The sequence below is a fragment of the Hemitrygon akajei genome, chromosome 16 (assembly GCF_048418815.1).
Source record: "Hemitrygon akajei chromosome 16, sHemAka1.3, whole genome shotgun sequence".
NCBI classification, from domain to species: Eukaryota; Metazoa; Chordata; class Chondrichthyes; order Myliobatiformes; family Dasyatidae; genus Hemitrygon; species Hemitrygon akajei.
In genome coordinates this window covers 53,657,005-53,678,673 of record NC_133139.1, presented here as the reverse complement: position 1 = coordinate 53,678,673, position 21,669 = coordinate 53,657,005, and the positions used below count along the sequence as shown (strand labels likewise).

Genomic DNA, 21,669 nt, shown 5'->3' with positions numbered 1-21,669 from the left:
TTCACAAAATCATTGCCCATCTTGCCTAGGCCAACCATCAGATATCTTTCTGCACTGATCCTATCTTCCAGCACTTGTCCCATAGAATTGTATGTCACAATCAAGTGCTCATCTTGCTACTTAATTGTATTGAGAGTATCTGCCTCCACCACCTTCTCAGTTAGTATTTCTAATTCTAACTACCCTTTAGCTGGGGAAAAATATCCTTTCTCACATCGCCTTTAAGTCTTTGCCCTCATAATTGTACAGCAATCAGATCTCATCTCCGCATTCTCTGTTGCAAGAAAGCAAATCCAATCTCACCTCTTCATCCCAGGTAAATCCTGGGGAATCTCCTTTACAGGGCAATGACTTCAGTCCTATAGGGTGTTGACAAGAACTACACACATTTCACCATCTGCAGCGTACAAAGACTTCCCTACTCTGACATTCATGCCCGAGCTAATGAAGGCAAGTATCCCAGATGTCACCTTCAATCTATCTGCCAGCCCTGATGCCACTGGCGATCCTTGGACTTGTTCATCAAGGTCAATATTTCCTAGGGCCCTGCCACTCATTGTATATGTCCTAGCATTAGTCATCCTGTAGTACATCATCTCAGACTTGTTAGGATTAAATTTCATGGGCCATTACTGTGTCCATCTTGACAACTGTTGTTCCATAATCTCTGCTTCCCCTCCTCACAACTAACAGCAACACTAATTTGTGACTCATGCGAACTAATTATTGCTAATTATTGCCTCCTATTTTCGTATTCAAATTGTTGAAGTATACAACATGTAGCAAGTGTCCAACACTGATATTTGAGACCATAGATTTCCAGTCACAAAAAACAATCCTTTAGCATCAGTCTCTATTAATAACAAGCCAATTTTGGGTCCTTCATGTCGTATGTGTGTCCATTTTTTTGATCCCTCTGCTAAAGGTCCTAGCCCGTTTCTTCATCTAGTTTCTTCTGAACTATTCCTCTGTTCCATTGGAAAGAACTGTGTTGGTGCTGCTTCCTGCACCCATGCGGAGCTCTTCAACTTCATCAACTTTGCCACCAAGCACAACTTTCCCTCCCCCCCCCCCACTTTCTGCTTTTCACAAGGATTGCTTCCTACACTACTCCCTTGCCCATTCATCCCTCCCCACTGATCTCCCACCTTGAAAGCGGAACAAGTGTTATACCTGCCCCTACACCACCTCCCTCACTACCATTCAGGACACCAAACAGTCCTTCCAGGTGAGGGAACACTTCACCTGTGAGTCTGTTGGGGTCGTACTGTGTCCAGTGCTCCCAGTGTGGGCTTCTGTATATCATAAAACATAGAAATCTACAGCATATTATCCAGCCCTTCGGCCCACAATGTTGTGCCAACCATGTGACCTACTCTATAAATAGGTTGTCATGTACTGTGTCCGGTGCTCCTGGTGTGGCCTCCTGTATATCAGTGAGACTTGACATAGATTGGGAGACCATTTCACCGAGCACCTACTCTCCATCTGCCAAAGAAGTGGGATCTCCCAGCGGCCACCCATTTTAATTCCACTTCCCATTTCCATTCCGATATCACTCACTGGCAGCCTCCTCTACTGTCGCGATGAGGCCACTCAAGTTGGAGGAACAACGCCTTATATTCCGACTGGGTAACCTGATGGCACGAACATCAATTTGTCAAACTTATGGTAGTGCACCCTTTCCTCTCTCCCCCCCCCCCCCCCACTTCACTATTCCCACCCCCTTTTCCCTCACTCACCTTAACTACTTGTCTGCTCACCATTGCCTCCCTCCTAGGGGTGTTGATGCTAGTTTTATTTTAACACTTAATGAACATGTACAGAATTAGCCCTGTTAGAAAACAACTTCCTTTCACCTTTTCAGTTGGACTCTGGTAATTAAATTGAATATTTCTAGAAACATTATCTCAGATTTTGCGTGGAAGTTTTGATACCTGTTGTCAACTTCAAAGTGTCCATGTGAATATGTAATTCGCAAAATTGTGGGCATTTATTTACTTTTTTGTCTACTATGACATCCTCAATTTTGTCTTCTGCAGAATGCAAAACAAGTGGCCTTGAAATGCTGCACTTGATTGGACATGGTATAGGTTTGGTTTCAGTGGTTTAGAACCATAGAACATTACAATATGGAAACAGGCCTTTTGGCCCTTGGCTGTGCCGAACCATTTTACTGCCTAGTCCCACTGACTGAAGTGTTCTCCTACACACACTTCCGTCACCTGTCCTAACTCATTTTCTAATAGAAGATCTAATATTGCATCCTCTCTAGTCGGTACCTCTATATATTAATTGAGAAAACTTCCTTGAACACATTTTATAAACTCTAACCTGTCTAGACCTTTAACAGTATGGGAGTCTTAATCAATATGCGGAAAATTGAAATCCCCTACTATCACAACTTTATGTTTCCTGCAGTTGTCTGCTATCTCTCTGCAGATTTGTTCCTCCAATTCTTGCTGACTATTGGGTGGTCTGTAATACAACCCCTTTAATATGGTCATACCTTTCCTGCTTCTCAGCTCCACCAATATGGCCTCAGTAGACAAGCCCTCTAATCTGTCCTGCCTGAGGTCTGCTGTAACATTTTCCACACTCTTTCCTATTTAATCTCATTTTTCCTATAACAGGGTAATTGAAAGTTTACACAGCTCTCTAAGTGGCAGCTCACTAATGACTTATACAACTGCAAGGTAATTTCCCAGCTCTTATATTTAATGTCCTGACTAAAGGGGAAAATTCTAAATGCCTTTCACCATTCTGTCTACCTGTGACACAGCTTTCAAGGAACACTTGAACTCTAAGTCCTTCTGTTTCATTATACTCCCCAGAGTCCTTCATTCATAACACAAGTTTTACCCTCTGTCCACCAGAACAAGTGGGATCTTTCAGTGACCACCCACTTTAATTCCACTTCCCATTCCCATTCTGAAATGTCCAGCGATGGCCTCCACCACTGTCTGGGTAAGGCCACACTTAGGTTGGAGGTACAGCACCTTATATTCCATTTGGGTAGCCTCCAACTTGATGGCATGAACATTGATTTCTCAAATTTCCGGTAATGCTCATCTCCCCCCACCACTATTTCCCATCCCCTTGTCCCTTTCTCATGTTGTCTCCTTGCCCGCCCATTGCCTCCCTCTGGTGCACCTCCCCCCCCTTTTTTCTTTCTTCCATGGCCTTCTGTCTCTTTCACCAATCAACTTCCGAGCTCTGCTTCATCCCTCCCCCTCCAAGTTTCACCTCTTGTCTCTCCCCTCCCCCCCACCTTTCAAATCTACTCAGCTATTTTTCTCTAGTCCTAGAACCATAGAACATTACAGCACAAAAACAGGCCCTTCGGCCCTTCTTGGCTGTGCCGAACCATTTTTCTGCCTAGTCCTACTGACCTGCACCTGGACCATATCCCTCCATACCCCTCTCATCCATATACCTGTCCAAGTTTTTCTTAAATGTTAAAAGTGAGTCCGCATTTACCACTTCATCTGGCAGCTCATTCCACACTCCCACCACTCTCTGTGTGAAAAAGCCCCCCCCCAAAATTCTTTATAAACTTTTCCCCCTTCACCCTTAACCCATGTCCTCTGGGTTTTTTTCTCCCATAGTCTCAGTGGAAAAAGCCTGCTTGCATTCGCTCTATCTATACCCATCATAATTTTATATACCTCTGTCAAATCTCCCCTCATTCTCCTACGCTCCAGGGAATAAAGTCCTAACCGTTTCAATCTTTCTCTGTAACTCAATTTCTCAAGTCCCAGCAACATCCTTGTAAACCTTCTCTGTACTCTTTCAACCTTATTAATATCCTTCCTGTAATTCGGTGACCAAAACTGCTCACAATACTCGAAATTCAGCCTCACCAATGTCTTTTACAACTTCACCATAACATTCCAACTTTTATACTCAATACTTTGATTTATAAAGGCCAATGTACCAAAAGCTCTCTTTACGACCCTATCTAACTGTGACGCCACTTTTAGGGAATTATGTATCTGTATTCCCAGGTCCCTCTTCTACTGCACTCAGTGTCCTACCATTTACCTTGTATGTTCTACCTTGGTTTTCCCTTCCAAAGTGCAATACCTCACACTTGTCTGTATTAAACTCCATCTGCCATTTTTCAGCCCATTTTTCCAGCTGGTCCAAATCCCTCTGCAAGCTTTGAAAATCTTCCTCACTGTCCACTACACCTCCAATCTTTGTATCATCAGCAAATTTTCTGATCCAATTTACCACGTTATCATCCAGATCATTGATATAGATGACCAATAACAATAGACCCAGCACTGATCCCTGTGGCACACCACAAGTCACAGGCCTCCTCTCAGAGAAACATTCCTCCACTAGCACTCTCTGGCTTCTCCCATTGAGCCAATGCCTAATCCAGTTTACTACCTCTCCATGTATACCTGCGACTGAATCTTCCGAACTATCTTCCCATGTGGCACCTTGTCAAAGGCCTTACTAAAGTCCATGTAGACAACATCCACTGCCTTCCTTTCATCCACTTTCCTGGTAACCTCCTCGAAAAACTCTTAATAGATTGGTTAAACATGACCTACCATGCACAAAGCCATGTTGACTCTCCCTAATAAGTCCCTGTCTATCCAAATACTTGTAGATCCTATCTCTTAGTACTCCTTCAAATAATTTGCCTACTACTGACGTCAATCCTACCAGCCTATAATTTCCCAGATTACTTTTAGAGCCTCTTTTAAACAACGGACAACATGAGCTATCTTCCAATCCTCCGACACCTCACCCGTAGATTTTAAATGTGTCCTCCAGGGCCCCTGCAATTTCAACACAAGCCTCCTTCAAGATCCGAGGGAATACCCTGTCAGGTCTGGGGATTTATCTACTCTGATTTGCCTCAAGATAGCAGGCACCTCCTCCTCTTCAATCTGTATAGGTTCCATGACCTCACTACTTGTTTGCCTTATTTCCATTGACTCCATGCCAGTTTCCTTAGTAAATACAGATGCAAAAAACCCATTTAAGATCTCCCCCATTTCTTTTGGTTCCATACATAGCCGACCACTCTGATCTTCAAGAGGATCAATTTTATCCTTTGCTATCCTTTTGCTCTTAATATACCTGTAGAAGCTCTTAGGATTATCCTTCATCTTGACTGCTAAAGCAACCTCATGTCTTCTTTTAGCCCTCCTGATTTCTTCCTTAAGTATTTTTTTTGCACTTTTTATACTCCTCAAGCACCTTATTTGCTCCCTGTTTCCTATACATGTCGTACATCTCTCTTCTTCTTTATCAGAGTTCCAATATCCCTCAAGAACCAAGGTTCCTTATTCTTATTCACTTTGCCTTTAATCCTGACAGGAACGTACAAACTCTGCACTCTCAAAATTTCTCCTCTGAAGGCCTCCCACTTACCAACGACATCTTTGCCAGAGAACAACCTATCCCAATCCATGCTTTTTAGATCCTTTCTCATTTCTTCAAATTTGGCCTTTTTCCAGTTTAGAACCTCAACCCGAGGACCAGATCTATCTTTATGCATGATCAAGTTGAAACTAATGGTGTTATGATCACTGGAACCAAAGTGTTCCCCTACACACACTTCCGTCACCTGCCCTAACTCATTTCCTAATAGGAGATCTAATATTGCATCCTCTTTAGTTGGTACCTCTATATATTGATTTAGAAAACTTTCCTGGACACATTTTGCAAATTCTTACCCATCTAGACCTTTAACAGTATGGGAGTCCCAAGCAATATGTGGAAAATCAAAATCCCCTCCTATCACAACTTTCTGTTTCCTGCAGTTGTCTGCTATCTCTCTGCAGATTTGCTCCTCCAATTCTCGCTGACTATTGGGTGGTCTATAATACAACCCCATTAATGTGGTCATACCTTTCCTGTTTCTCAGCTCCACCATATGGCCTCAGTAGACAAGCCCTCTAATTTCTCCTGCCTGAGCACTGCTGTACCATTTTCCCTGACTAGCAATGCCACCCCCCCACCCTTCATCCCTCTGCCTCTATCACGTCTGAAACATCTAAACCCTGGAACATTAAGCTGCCAGTCCTGCCCTTCCTGTAGCCAAGTTTCACTAATGGCTATAATGTCATAAATCCATGTGTCAATCCATGCCCTCAGCTCATCTGCCTTCCCCACAATACTCCTCGCATTGAAATAGACACACCTCAGAAGATTATTACCACCACACACAAACCTTCTATTTGTGACTTACCTATTGAAGGGTTTTGACCTAAAACATCGACTGTACTTCTTCCCATAGATGCTGCCTGGTCTGCTGTGTTCCTCCAGCATTTTATGTGTATTGCTTGGATTTCTAGCATCTGCAGATTTTCTCATTGTTTGTGACGTTCTATGCTGATTAGACTTTCCAAAATATATCACCTGTATTGAAAACCATTGCTATTCCCCAGACAAGTAGCTTAACTGAAACTGATTCTGCTGTCATCTATAACCTGCTTAACTATCAACAACACTTAATTTCATGTCATCTGCAAACTTACTGATGAAGCATCGTACATTCGCATCCAATTATTTATATAAATGAGGGGGAGGGATGAAGTAGGTACAAAGGAGATGTCGGGTAAGTTGTTTACGCAGAGAGTGGTGAGTGCGTGGTATGGGCTGCCAGCGACAATAGGGTAGTGGAGGCGGATACAAAGGAGTCTTTTAAGAGACTCTTGGATAGGTACATGGAGCTTAGAAAAATAGAGGCTATGGGTAACCCTAGGTAATTTCTAATGTAAGTACATGTTCGACACAGCATTGTGGTTTTCTATGTTTCTAAATAACAGGGGTTTCAACACTGATTCTTTGAGCTCGCCACTAGTCCCAGCTTCCATTCTGAGAAAGTGTTTTCAACTACCACCCTCTGCTTTCTATCTCTGAGCCAATTTTGAATCTACCTAATTAGTTCTCCTTGGATTTCATGGGATCTAACATTCTAGACCAGTTTACCATGTGGAATCTCATTGAAGGCCTTGCTAAAATCCAAATAGGTAATCTCCTGCCCTACCTTTTGATTGCTTTTTCTGAAGATTCCAACAGATTAGCCAATTTAAGGTATTCAGGAACTTCACCAGTAGCTAATGATAAAGCAATTATCTTCAGAGGCGACTCCACAACTTTATCTCTAGCCTACCACAAAACCTGGATGGACAATTGTAGCCTCCACTCAAGTCACTGGATAAAGCAGTTGCCAGTGAGTGCAAGTCTAGTAATCAGGATAGCCAGGGCCATGGTAAAGGCAAGGAAGGATTGCCCTGTTAACCTGCATTTATTTCTGTGTTTGAGTTTTAGCAAGTAAGGCACGTGAATTCAGCATGGGTTGGCTGTTGACTGGCTTCCCTGTCAAAAATTTTCTAAATTTACCTCCTTGACTCTGGCACCTAGGAGGCAACATGCCATCCAGCAGTTTCTTCCTCTGACACAGAATCTCCCTCTAGCACCCTCATTATCAAATCTCCTATAACTGTTGCTCTGTCTGACTGCACCCATTCCCTCTGAATGTTAGAGTTGGTCACAGTGCAAGACAACTGACTACTGATGCTCACCCCTGAAAGAACAATCCCCTCAATAGTATCTATCTGTATCTATCTGTAATAGTATCTATCTGCCTGTAACTTGAATGCAAAACACATCAGTAAAAGTCTCATCTGTGATGCTCTCTGCCTCCTGAATGGTCCTAAGTATATCCAACTACAGATTCAGTTCCTTGACCCGGTCTTCCATTGTTGATGAAATCACCTAGTTTACTGCTGCTTGCTTATTCCAAACGCCCTTAATTCTTCAATGGAAATGTTCATTGTTCTCTTGGGACTCTGGTTCAAGTGAAGCCTTAAATCCAAGATCAAGTGGTTTAAATTGGACAAAGCTACAGTAGTATAGCAGTTACCGTAATGCTATTACAGTGCCAGTGACCTGGGTTCACTTCCACCACTGTCTGCAAGGAGTTTGTACATTCTCCCCATGAACTCTGGGTGCTCCACTTTCTCCCATGTTCCAAAGACGTACAAATTAGTAGGTTAATTGGTCACATGGGTATAGTTGGACCAGAAGGGCCTGTTGCCCTGCTGTAGCTTAAAGTAAAACAAAAGTAAAATCTATGCAAGTGAATCTGTATAATGAAAGGCCTTGGGGAGGCTGCAGATGCTGCTTGGATAACTGTCCTAAACCAGTGATTTATAAGAAATGGTCATTTGAACAGAGACACTTAGACTGAATGTGCTTGTTCACTGTAGTGGATGAGCTGAGCTGGAGAACTATAGGTTAATTCCTCTGGATGAAGAGTGCTAAAGTCAGCCATTCCAAATTATCGTTAGTGGCCTCATCTTAAACAGTCTAAGATTTGGGTGTTCAGCTCCACACTCACCATCTGTGCCATTATCGTGTCCAGGCCTTTGGAGAACTTTAGCTGCCTGGAGTTAGCATGAAGTGAAAGAAGTGAAAAGGCTTGATTTAATTCAGTTTATTGTATGCTTCATTTTCAGACTTTATAAAGAATCGTCTGTATTGGGTGGATGCTGGACTTCATGAAGTATTTTACTTAGAACTGAATGGGTACCATCAAAGAAGTGTTCTTCATTCCAAAAAGTACCTGACAAATCCATTTGGGCTGGCAGTGTTTGAGGTAAAAACATCATTTATGCTGCCAGGTTAATTCACGTGTGCGGAATGGTCAGCTCTGAGTTGTGCTAATTATTTACTATCAGGTCACTCCTGTACCCTGTGAGTTTCACACTAATATTTTAGCAGCAGTTTCTTGATTATGTCAGTGACCATCAACACCTGGAGCTAGTTTAGTTTCCTTTGCTGCAAGAAGGCATTAGGTTGAATTTTTTTGAGTGAATTTGAATCTTCTTGTGTCTACCAATGCAGCACTTAGTCATGGAGCTTTACAGCACAGAAACAGGTCCTATGGCCCATCTAGTTCATGCCAAATTGGTATTTTGTCTGGTCCCATTGACCTGGACATGGACCATATCCCTCTATGCACAGTAAGGTATTCCATTAAGGTGGTGACACGTTCAGACACAGCGGCCTCTCTTGGGCTAATCAAAGGTGGATTTGTCTTTTTGAAACACCTTTTTTACGATAGCAAAACAATGCTGGACATTAAGAACTTCAAGTACTGCAGGTCTACCCCATCAGTGAGCTGCTCGTTGGCAGAGGAGCTGAAAGAGCTGGACTTGGTGCGGACCTTGTTACTGCCTGCTGCAGAGAGGCTTCGGAGTTGTGTGTGAAGGCATTGTGCAGTCTTAATAGCAAGTGGTTTTTTGAAAGTTTCTCTGGCAATCACAAGACCCTGTTGGACATTGGTAATGTAAATTCCTGCGTCTGTTACCCTTTTTTTTGACGAAACAGATGGTGGGGGAGATGCATGGCCTCAGTTGTAGCGAGGACTAGGCCTCAAGCCATGAGCCTGCCTGTTGCAGTAGTCCAGGAGAGGAGACACCAGAGGTGGTGTAGTGTGGTATCCGTGTTGGATTGGAGGCTGGCCCCTCCAGTGTTCACTTGGTGGAAGACTAGCTGGATCGCGTGTGTGCATACGTTCATCTGCGGACTCTTGAGAACTGCTTGGTCTTGCCCATAACGCCTATGTCCTATCACTTAACAGGATGTCACTCAGTGACTTGGGTTAGATATGCTGTTTTGTTTGACTATTCATGAATGATTGATAATTAAGCTTGAACTTGATACCCCTCCCATACACGTACTTCCCCAGGCTTCTCCAATGTTGCAGTCAAACTCATCATCCATCGCTTGTGCTGGTAGCCTGTTCCACACTGTCATCACACTCTTGAGTGAAGAAATTCCCTTCAGGTTCCCTTTAAATATTTCACTTTTATCCTTAATGTATGACTTCTAGTTCTAATCCCATCCAACCTCAGTGGAAAAATCCTGCTTGCATTAACCTCTATCCCCGCATAGTTCTCCCCTCATTCTTCTATACTCTAAAGAATAAAATCCTAACCCATTCAATGTTTTCCTATAACTCAGGTCCTCAAGTTCTGACAAATTTTTCTCTGTTCTCTTTCAATGAGGTAGGAGACCAGAACTGCAGACAATATTCTGAATTTGGCTTCACCAATGTCTTCTGCAACTTCAAAATAGCATCCCAAATCCAGTACTCAATACTTACATTTGTAAACACCAATGTGCCAGAAGTTCTCATTACGACCCTATCATCCATTACAGCACTTTTGACCTGATTCTGTTTCTGAGTTATGGATCTGTATTCCCAGAACCCACTCTCCTACCACACTCCTTAGTGCCCTATTGTTTACTGTGTTTTGTCACATCATGGGTTTGTCTTCCCAAAGTGCAACGCTTCATTAAATTCAATCAGCCATTTTCAATCCTTTTTTTTTCTGGCTGGTCCAGATCCCGCTGCAAGCTTTGATAGCCTTCCTTGCTGTCCACTATGCCCTCAATTTTGATGTCATCCACAAATTTACTGATCCAGTTTATGACATTATCATCCAGATCATTGATATAGATGACAAACAACAACACACCCTGCACTGATTCCTGAAACATACCGCTAACCACCAACCTCCAGTCAGAGAGGCAACCATCTACTACTACTACTCTCTGGCTTTTCCCGCAAAGGTACTGAATCTTCTTGACCAGCCTACCGTGTGGGACTTTGACAAAGGCCTTGTTAAAGTCCACTTAAACAATGTTCAGTGCCTTTCCTTTATCACCCTTGGTAGCTTTCTTGAAGAACTATGAGATTGGATAGACACGATGTATCACACACAAAGGCATGAGACTATTCCTAATCAGGCCTCGTCTATCCAGGTACTTGTATATCCTGCCCCTTAAAATACCTTCCAATAACATTGGACAACAAATTTTTTCAAAAGTGTTGCTTCCTCAGAATTTTTTTTTGTTTATGATAGACTGCTTAAATATGAACACAAATATAATTTCAGACTACTTGTATCACGTAGGAATTTAGAGAAACAACTAACTAACTTTTATTGAATATAGTGTGTTTAATTGCATAATGGTGCTGGTGCTTTGCAATAGTTCAACTAAGTTAAAAATATTTTGTTAATGATTTTCATTTGTACTCAGTGACTGAGGCTTCTTGCTTAAGTTCACCAGCATTGATGGATTCCAGTTGCCCTGGTATCTTTTCTCCATGATCGCAATGTCCTGGTGAAACCTTTCACCATGCTTGTCACTAACAGCACCAAGGTTTGCAGGGAAGAAGTCTAAATGGGAATGCAGAAAATGAATCTATAGTGACATGTTGCATTTCATGGTTTTATATGCTTGAAGTATGCTTTCAACCAGCTGCATGTAGTTTGGTGCTCTGTAGATGCCGAGAAAAATTTCAACTTCCTTGAATGCCTTACATGTGATTTTCTCCGGTCCCACTAGAAATTCTTCAAATTGCCTGTCATTGATGACCTGTTTGATTTGTGGACCAACAAAAATACGTTCCTTAATCTTGGCATCAGTTATTCTGGGAAGCATCTGTCTCAAGTATCAAAATCCTTCGTAGAAATTTTTGTGCCTGGTGTTGGCAAATTCCATCCTTACAGTCCTGATCCCAATAATTATTACTAAAACCTGTCTGCCATGCAGCAGCCACGTCACCCAAGCATGCCTAGACAAGATAGGAAACCTTTTAGCTTACATTGTGGGCAACATTTTAATTGACTTGAATTATGAACTGAAATAATAAACATAAGTTTATTAAAAAATGGTGCGTGATAGGGAAATTTCCTGGTGATTTTCATGATCAGTAGCCCAAAATACATAAGATACACCTAAAGGTATTCAAGAAACAAAATCTTTGTTGTCCAGTGTAATTTACCCACGATTTCCCGACATATAATGTCCTGGTTTATTCTTAGAACCCTTCTTGAACATAACATAGGTTATCTGCCATTCTTGTCAATCAGCCTCCAAGATGATCTGGAATTCATCCCAGTCCAGTTCCAGCTCCCTAATATGGTTTCTAAGGAACTGCAACTGTATGCACTTCTTGCAAGTGTGGTTGTCAGGGTTATTGAAATTCACTCTGTCTTCTCATGTCCCACAAGAGGAGCACTTCACTGCCCTGCCTGGCATTCCCACTGCTCTAAATGTGTAATAATAAGAATGAAGGGAATTTATCTTAGCGCCCATCTTTTCTTGCTGAAGGCTCTTGAGCCAAAGCCTTAAGCTTCTCACTCTTAATGCTACCCACTCACATAATGGTCACTCCCACAGTGGCCACTCCACCTATGCCCGACTTCTTTTTTTTATTGGCCCTTGCCAAGTGCCTAATTACAAAACGATTTCAAGCCTGGCGAATGTACCGACTGGCCCCGCTCACTTATAAAATCATCCACTCGCTTGTCCCAAGCAAAGATTTGCACAATCTCAAGCTCGCTGAATCTCCCGATCTAGCTTGTGACTTTGCTGAAGTTGCAAATTGTGCACTGTTGAGCCAGGATTGCAGACATTTGACCCAGGCAGTCAGTGTTGAGTGCCAACTGCTCACTTCCCCATGTTTTTGTGTAGGAGAGAGCATCTGTATATAGGGAACATAGCAGATAGCACCTGACCCTCTGTACACTGATCCCTCCTCCTGCTAGCCTGCTCTGGAATGGAATGGTGGTGATGGAGTAGCAAGTCTGCTGAAGGAGGGATCTGTGTGCCAGAGCCCAGTCAGTAACCATCCAAGATCGAGGAGAGCAATGGGTTAACTGGAGAGAACTCAAAGTTGGACACTTAAAGGCTGGCTGGTACATCCATGAGGCTGGATCATTGGACCCATTCCTGCCCTGGGAAAAGAAACATTAAGCACAACCACTTAACTCCCACACAGGCCCCAGGGCCATTGGTGGTAGGTAACCACCTTCCCACATACTCTCCATTCCTTGCTGGAGAGTGATGGCTGACAGTTGAGGAAGGGCAGCAGCAGGTTTGCACAGGCACCACCGTTAATAACTGGGATAAGATTTAAAATGCTTACCACTATTAAACAGCTCATTGGAAAAAGTCTTTCCATTAAAGTGTAAAAACCAAGTAAAAAAAATCAGATTCCTTTGGTTATCATCATTAGCCTGTGTTTATCTCTTAACTGATAAAACAAGAGCTTGACAGCCAGTCAGCCCCCAGACATATTCTGTGTTTTGAAAATTACACCCACTAACCCCTTTAGCTTACAAGGCAGCTTTTTGAAGGAACTTGTTACATAAGACAGGCCCTTCAGCCCATGATGTTGTACTGACTTTTTAACCTACTCTAAGGTCAATTTAACCCTGCTTTCCCCTCCATTTATCTATCATTCACGTGTCTATCTAAGAATTTTTCAAATGCTCCTAATGTATTTGCTTATACCATCCCTCCTGGCAGACCATTTCATGCATCCACCACTCTCTGTGTTTAAAATATTCTTACCTCTGACATCCCTTGTATGCTCTCCTCCAATCACCTTAAAATTATGGCCTCTTATGTTACTCATTTCCAAGCCTTTGGCTACCCATTTGATCTATTATCTTGTACAGCTCTATCAAGTTGGCTTTCATCCTCCTTATGTCTAAAGAGAGAAGTCCTAGCTCTGCATCTATCCTCATAAAACATATTCTCTAGTCCAGTGAGTATCCTGGTAAAACTCCTCTGCACCTTCTCTAAAACTTCAACATCCTTCCTTCAACGAGGTAACCAGAACTGAACACAATATATAGCTGAAACATTACCTCACAGCTCTTGAACTCAATCCACAAGCTAATGAATGCTAAAACTATTTGCTGTCTTAACAACCTTATCAAGTTGCACTTCTACTTTGAGGGATTAGTGGATATGACCTCCAAGATTATCACATCGTCAAAGAATTCAGTCAAGTTCATGAGGTATGACCTGCCCCTCACAAACCCATGCTGCTATCTGTAATCAGACTGTTTCTCTAATTTTTTAAAAATCCTCTCTCTAAGAATCTTCTCCATTAATTTTCCGATCACTGAAGTTCTCTGACTGTAATTCCCAGGGTTACCCCCTATTCTGAAGAAAGAAGTGGTAATACAGTTGTACAGTGCAAAACAGGCCTTTTAGCTCACCATGTCTATAATCATCAGTGACCAATTTACACCCATCTCACTTACCTACTTGATTCACTGCCTTTCATGATTCAAGTACTCATTTTCTTTGCCATTTAAAGTACTGAAAAAGCCTCTGCCTCCATCACCCTCTCAAGTAGTGGTGCATTTCAAACTCCAATCGAACCAATGGAGGAGGCTTCACGCAGGTAGGAGTGAATGATATTACAAAGCAGAGATCACGGACTTTTGGCTTTTCCCGGCAGCCCAATTGAATCACGGTGCATTAGCAAGTGCAAATAAAAATAAGGTAGGGACAAGAGGGGTGGCTATTGTTGCAGTGGACCAGTGTTAGAGTGGGGAGGCTTTGGCTCAACAGGCTTGGGTGAGGAAAGTTTCTAGTAAGGTTCTTTTTTATTCCTCATCTGTTAGTGAGAGTGGCTCCAAGGGCTGTGTTGTGATCTTAATGTGAGAATTCTGGGAGACCTGCAGCCTCCCGGATAACCACATCTCCACCAGCTGCACTGAGCTACATCTCCTCAGAGAACGTGTTAAGGAACTGGAGCTGCAGTTCAATGACCTTTGACTCATGGGAGAATGAGGTGCTAGATAGGAGCTACAGGGAGGTATCACTCCTAAGTTGCAGGAGGCAGGTACCCAGGTAACTGTCAGGAGAGGGAAAAGAAATGGGCAGCCACTGTAGAGTACCCCTGTGGCCATTCCCTCAATAAAAAGTCTATCACTTTGGAGACTGTTTAGGGGCACGACCTACCTGGGGTGCTACAGCAACTGGGTCTCTCGCTCTGAGTCTGGTTTGTGGCTCAAAAGGTAAACGGGGAGAAGAGGAGTGTAGTAAAGAGATTTTCAGAACTAGAGGAGTAGACATGAGATTCTCTGGACATAATAGAGACACCTGGATGCTATGTCACCTCCCAGCTGGCAGGATCAGTGATTTCTCAGATTGGGTCCACAGCATTCTAACAGAAGAAGATGAGCAGCCAGAAATCTTGGTACAAATTGGCACCAATGACTAAGGTAGCAAAAGGGGGGAGGTCCTAGAAATAGAATATAGGGAGTTGGGTAGAAACTGCTTTGGATTGCTGCCTGAACCACATGCCAGTGAGGGTAAGAACAAAATGATTTGGCAGATAACTGTGTGGCTGAGGAACTGGTGCAGAGGGTAGGGCTTCAGATATCTGGATAATTGGGATCACTTCTGGGGAAGGTATAACCTCTGCAAAAGAAACTGGACCCAAGGGGGTCCAATATCATTGCAGACAGGTTTACTAGAGCTGTTGGGGAGGTTTTAAACTAATTTGGCAAGGGAATGGGAACTGGTAATGGGGCTAAGGAAGAAGTTCATAAGACATGGCAGCAGAATTAGGCCATTCAGCCCTTTGAGACAGCTCTGCCTGATGGCTGATCCCATGTCCCAGTCAACCCCATACACCTGCTTTCTCACCATATCCTTTGATACCCAACCAATCAGGAAACTATCAACTTATGCCTTAAATGTACCCATGGGTCTGTGGCAGAGCATTCCACAGATTCACCACGCTGGCAAAAAAAATAATTCCTCCTTACGTTTGTTCTAAAAGGCCGCCCCTCAATTTTGAGGCTGTGCCCTCTGGTTCTGGAAACCCTCACCATAAGAAACATCTTCTCCACATCCACTTTATCTAGTCCTTTTGCTGGTTTACAGTACAAGCAGATGCAGTATGTAGTGAGACTGTCAGGAAGTACAGGCAGATGATAGACCAAAATTGCAGTCAGTGGGAAGAGTTGCAACGTAATATGGGGACAAAATTGAAAAGGGTGGCAAATGCAGGACTGAAGGTGTTACTTTTGAATGCACAGTGTAAGGAATAAGGTAGATTGTCTTGTAGTGTGGTTAGAGATTGGCAGGTATTGTGGGCGTCACTGAGTTGTGGCTGAAAGAAGATTATAGTTGGGAACTTAATGTCCAAGGATACACATTGTATCAAAAGGGCAGGCAGAGAGGATGGTGTGGCTCTGTTGGTAAAAAAATGCAATCAAATTCATAGAAAGAGTTGGCATAGGACTGGAAGGTGTAGAATCCTTGTGGATACAGTTAAGAAATTGCTAGGGTAAAAAGACCCTGATGGGAGTTATGTACAGGCCTCTGAACAGTAGCCAGAACACGAGCTACAAATTACAATGGGAGATTAAAAAGACATTTAAAAAGGACAATGTTAATAGAATGATGGGGGATTTCAGAATGCTGCATCCCAAGAGAGAGTTTTTAAAATCCCTACAAGGTGGTTTTTTAGAGTAGTTTTTGGTTTTACCAAAGGCTATTCTGGATTGGGTGTGGTATAATGAACAGGATTTGATTAGGGAGCCCAAGGTAAAGGATAGAATTCACCCTGCAGTTTGAGAAGGAGTAGGACCAATATAAAATGATGCTGGAGATATTGTAATGAGAGATGCAGAGGTGGCAGAGGAACTTAATGTATATTTTGCATCAGTTTTCACAGTGGAAGATGTCTGCAGTATATTGGACATTCAAGAGTGACAGGGAAGTGAAGTTTGTGCGGTGAAAATTATGATTGAGAAGGTGCTCAGGAAGAGGGTGGATAAATCTCCTGGACCTGATGGAATGCACCCTCAGGTTCTGAAGGAAGTAACTGGAAAGATTGCGGAGGCATTAACAATGATCTTTCAAGAATCGATAGATTCTGGCATTGTACTTGATGACTGGAAAATTGCAGATGTTACTCCATTATTTAAGAAGGGTGAGGGGCAGCAGAAAGGAAGCTATTAGACCTGTTAGCCTGACATCAGTGGCTGGGAAGTTGGAATCGATTGTTAGGGATGAGATTACAGAGTACTTGGAGGCACATGATAAGATAGGCCAAAGCCAGCATGGTTTCCTGAAAGGAAAATCCTGCCTGACAAACCTACTGCAACTCTTTGACGAAATTACAAACAAAGTAAACAAAGGAGATGCAGTAGACATGGTGTACTTGGATTTTCAGAAGGCCTTTGACAAGGTGCCGCATGTGAGGCTGCTTAGTAAGATAAGCATGGGTGGAACATTGGCTCGTCGGCAAAATACAGAGAGTGGGAATAAGTTCTGGCTGGTTGCCAGTTACCAGTGGAGTTCCACAGGGGTCAGTGTTAGGACTGCTGCTTTTTACTATGTATGTCAATGATTTGGACTACGGTATTAATGGATTTGTGGCTAAATTTGCCAATGATACAAAGATAGGTGGAGGAGCGAGTAGTGTTGAGGAAAGAGAGCCTGCAGAGAGACTTAGATAGTTTAGGGTAGTGGTTGCCAACCTGTCGATAGTGATCGACTGGTCGATCTTTGAGACTTTCCCAGTAGATCCTGAAAAAGAATGAAAAATAAATACACAAATACTGTTGAGAGATTGTTTCTGTGTTGCGGAGTTTTGGTTCCGTTCTTTCTGCCCAGTGCGCATGTGCATAGCTCCCCCGCACTATACAGTGGTCCCCAACCACTGAAACAATATGAGTCAGCTGCACCTTTCCTGTCATGCCCACTGTTGAACTTGAACCCACGCAAGGTCATCAGTCGCCTAAATGCAGTGATACCCTCGTGCCAGTGTTCGCCTCGTGCGGCTGGCGAGAACCGCCAATGCTACTGGCCCGGAGCACGGCCGGTGAGAGCCGCCAATGCTACTGGCCTGGAGCACGGTCGGCGGGAAGTGCCGATGCTACTGGCCCAGAGCATGGCTGGCGGAAAGTGCCAATGCTACTGACCCGGAGCGCGGCTGGTGGGAAGTGCTGCTGGTACTGGCCTGGAGTGCAGACAGATGGGTGCCACCTCTGAATCTGTTTAGCACACTGAATGTTCGTGGGGAGCCTGGTGCTAAAATATTTGCAGACATCCTAATTCGGGCTCAGGGTTTCGTAAGTAGCAGAGCAGCTACCTCGCTGCAATCTGCTGAAACAAACTTTTGTCGTCCAATTGATCCTACAAGGGGGGCGGGTGCGGTCCTGTGGCACTCATTGCGACAGGAGTCAGTCACTCTGTCCAGACTGCAACCGCTGCGTCCTCGGCACGGTGACCTCTGGCCCTGACCTTGTCCTCTCACCCCCACCCACGACCAGCCGCATCTGGCCAGGGCGGGTGGGCGGGAGGCTGTCTAATGAGGCAATGAAGCCCTCAAAACTGCATTGGTACCCTGAGTCCAAGCACCTTGCACTAAAGACAAACCCATTGAGTTTTCTCAGTGGAAAAAACGTGAGCAAGCGGGACAGCAGCTAATGCCGAGAGCCGCGAAAACTAAATTGCACAATAGACTGGACATAAGGAACCTCCTTTGAGTATCACTGTATTCCCGACGTGTTTAACACCCCCCCTCCCCACCCCGGCCAGTCCGCAAGAATATTGTCAATATTAAACTGGTCTGCGGTGCAAAAAACGGTGGGTACCCCTGGTGTTTATGCATTATTTCTACTTCCAGGTTGTGGGGTTTTACTTCCGGTCTTTTCTACCCCAGTGCACATACGTGTAACTAATTGATCTGGGGTCGATCTCGCCTTTCACTAAGGCCGAGGTAGGGGATCTTGGGCTTAAAAAGGTTGGTGACCACTAGTTTAGGGGAATGGGCAAAGAAGTGGCAAATGAAATACAATGTTGGAAAGTGTATGGTCATGCACTTTGGTGGAAGAAATAAACGGGCAGACTGTTATCTAGATGGGGAGAGAATGCAAAATGTAGAGATGCAAAGGGACTTGGGAGTTCTTGTGCAAGATACCCTAAAGGTTTACCTCCAGTTTGGGTTGGTGGTGAAGAAGCCCGAAGTCGGTGGTGAAGTTGGCATTAATTCTAGAGGTATAGAGGAAAGGTTAAAGGTTTGAAAGCGCCATGGTTTTCAAGGGATATTAGAAACTTGGTTCAGAAAAAGAGGGATGTCTACAATAGATATAGGCAGCATGGAGTAAAGGAATTGCTCGAGGAATATAAAGAATGTAAAAGGAATCTTAAGAAAGAGATTAGAAAAGCTAAAAGAAGATACAAGTTTGGTTTGGCAAATAAGGTGGAAGTAAATCCGAAAGGTTTCTACAGTTATATTAAAAGCAAGAGGATAGCGAGGGATAAAATTGGTCCCTTAGAGAATCAGGGTGGTCAGCTATGTGTGGAGCCGAGGGAGATGGGAGAGATTTTGAACGATTTCTTCTCTTCGGTATTCACTAAGGAGAAGGATATTGAATTGTGTAAGGTGTGTGAAACAAGTAAGGAAGTTATGGAACCTATGACAATTAAAGAGGTGGAAGTACTGGCGCTTTTAAGAAATTTAAAAGTGGATAAATCTCCGGGTCCTGACAGGATATTCCCCAGGACCTTGAGGGAAGTTTGTGTAGAGATAGCAGGAGCTCTGACGGAGATCTTTCAGATGTCATTAGAAATGGGGATTGTGCCAGAGGATTGGTGTATTGCTCATGTGGTTCCATTGTTTAAAAAGGGTTCTAGAAGTAAGCCTGGCAATTATAAACCTGTCAGTTTGACATCAGTGGTAGGTAAATTAATGGAAAGTATTCTTAGAGATAGTATTTATAATTATCTGGATAGACAGGATCTGATTAGGAGTAGCCAGCATGGATTTGTGCGTGGAAGGTCATGTTTGACAAACCTTATTGAATTTTTTGAAGAAGTTACGAGGAATGTTGATGAGGGTAAGGCAGTGGATGTAGTCTATATGGACTTCAGCAAGGCCTTTGACAAAGTTCCACATGGAAGGTTAGTTAAGAAGGTTCAGTCGTTAGGTATTAATGCTGGAGTAATAAAATGGATTCAACAGTGGCTAGATGGGAGATGCCAGAGAGTAGTGGTGGATAATTGTTTATCGGGATGGAGGCCGGTGACTAGGGGGTTGCCTCAGGGATCTGTTTTGGGCCCAATGTTGTTTGTAATATACATAAATGATCTGGATGATGGGGTGGTAAATTGGATTAGTAAGTATGCCGATGATACTAAGGTAGGAGGTGTTGTGGATAATGAGGTGGGTTTTCAAAGCTTGCAGGGAGATTTATGCCGGTTAGAAGAATGGGCTGAACGTTGGCAGATGGAGTTTAATGCTGAGAAGTGTGAGGTTCTACATTTTGGCAGGAATAATCCAAATAGAACATACAGGGTAAATGGTAGGGCATTGAGGAATGCAGTGGAACAGAGAGATCTAGGAATAACAGTGCATAGTTCCCTGAAGGTGGAGTCTCATGTAGTTAGGGTGGTGAAGAAGGCTTTTGGAACGCTGGCCTTTATAAATCAGAGCATTGAGTACAGAAGTTGGGATGTAATGTTAAAATTGTACAAGGCATTGGTAAGGCCAAATTTGGAATATTGTGTACAGTTCTGGTCACCGAATTATAGGAAAGATATCAATAAATTAGAGAGAGTGCAGAGACGATTTACTAGGATGTTACCTGGGTTTCAGCACTTAAGTTACAGAGAAAGGTTGAACAAGTTAGGTCTCTATTCATTGGAGCGTAGAAGGTTGAGGGGGGATTTGATCAAGGTATTTAAAATTTTGAGAGGGATAGATAGAGTTGATGTGAATAGGCTGTTTCCATTGAGAGTAGGGGAGATTCAAACGAGAGGACATGATTTGAGAGTTAGGGGGCAAAAGTTTAAGGGAAACACGAGGGGGTATTTCTTTACTCAGAGAGTGATAGCTGTGTGGAATGAGCTTCCTGTAGAAGTAGTAGAGGCCAGTTCAGTTGTGTCATTTAAGGTAAAATTGGATAGGTATATGGACAGGAAAGGAGTGGAGGGTTATGGGCTGAGTGCGGGTAGGTGGGACTAGGTGAGATTAAGAGTTCGGCATGGACTAGGAGGGCCGGAATGGCCTGTTTCCGTGCTGTGATTGTTATATGGTTATATGGTTATAGAGTATAAGAGTAGGGATGTGATGTTGAGGCTCTATCAGGCACTTGTGAGACCACACTTGGAGTATTGTGTGGTGTTTTAGGCTCCTTATTTTAGAAAGGATATGCTGATGTTGGAGAGGGTTCAGAGAAAATTCACAAAAATAATTCCAGGACTGAAAGGATTACTGTATGAGGACCATCTGGCAGCTCTTGGGCTATATTCCTTGGAGTTCAGGAGAATGAGGGGGGATCTTGTAGAAACATTCTGAAGGTTAAAAGGCCTGAACAGATTAGATATGGCAAAGTTATTTCCCATGGTAGGAGATTCCAGGGCAAGTGGGCATGACTTCAGGATTGAAGGACGTCCATTTAGAACAGAGGGTGGTAAGTCTGTGGAATTTGTTACCACGAGAGGCTGTGGAGGCCAAGTCATTGGGTGCATTTAAGGCAGAGATAAATAGGTTCTTGATTAGCCAGGGCATCAAAGGGGGAGTGGGGATGACTGGAAGAATTGGATCAGCCCATGATTGAATCACAGAGCAGACTAGATGGGCTGAATGGCCTACTTCTATATCTTATGGTCTTATAAAATCAGATGTTACAGTATTACAGTGGAATAAAGGGAGTTATAGAAACATGAAAGAGGAGCCGGCCAAAGTTGACTGGAGGGGGTCACTAGCAGTGATGACAGCAGAACAGCAGTGGCTGTAGTTTCTGGGAGTAATTTGGAAGATGCAGGATGGAAACATCCCAAAGTAGAAATAGCAGT

At 43.3% G+C, this 21,669-nt stretch overlaps 1 protein-coding gene across 1 annotated transcript in view; it reads left to right on the top strand.

The window, feature by feature from the left end:
- Window positions 1–21,669, top strand: part of LOC140740053 (very low-density lipoprotein receptor-like) — a 102,998-nt gene that overhangs the window by 35,023 nt on the left and 46,306 nt on the right. Inside the window, exon 7 of the mRNA XM_073068891.1 lies at window positions 8,490–8,629. Within this exon, the coding sequence (XP_072924992.1) occupies window positions 8,490–8,629 (140 nt within the window). The remainder of the gene's footprint in view (window positions 1–8,489; window positions 8,630–21,669) is intronic.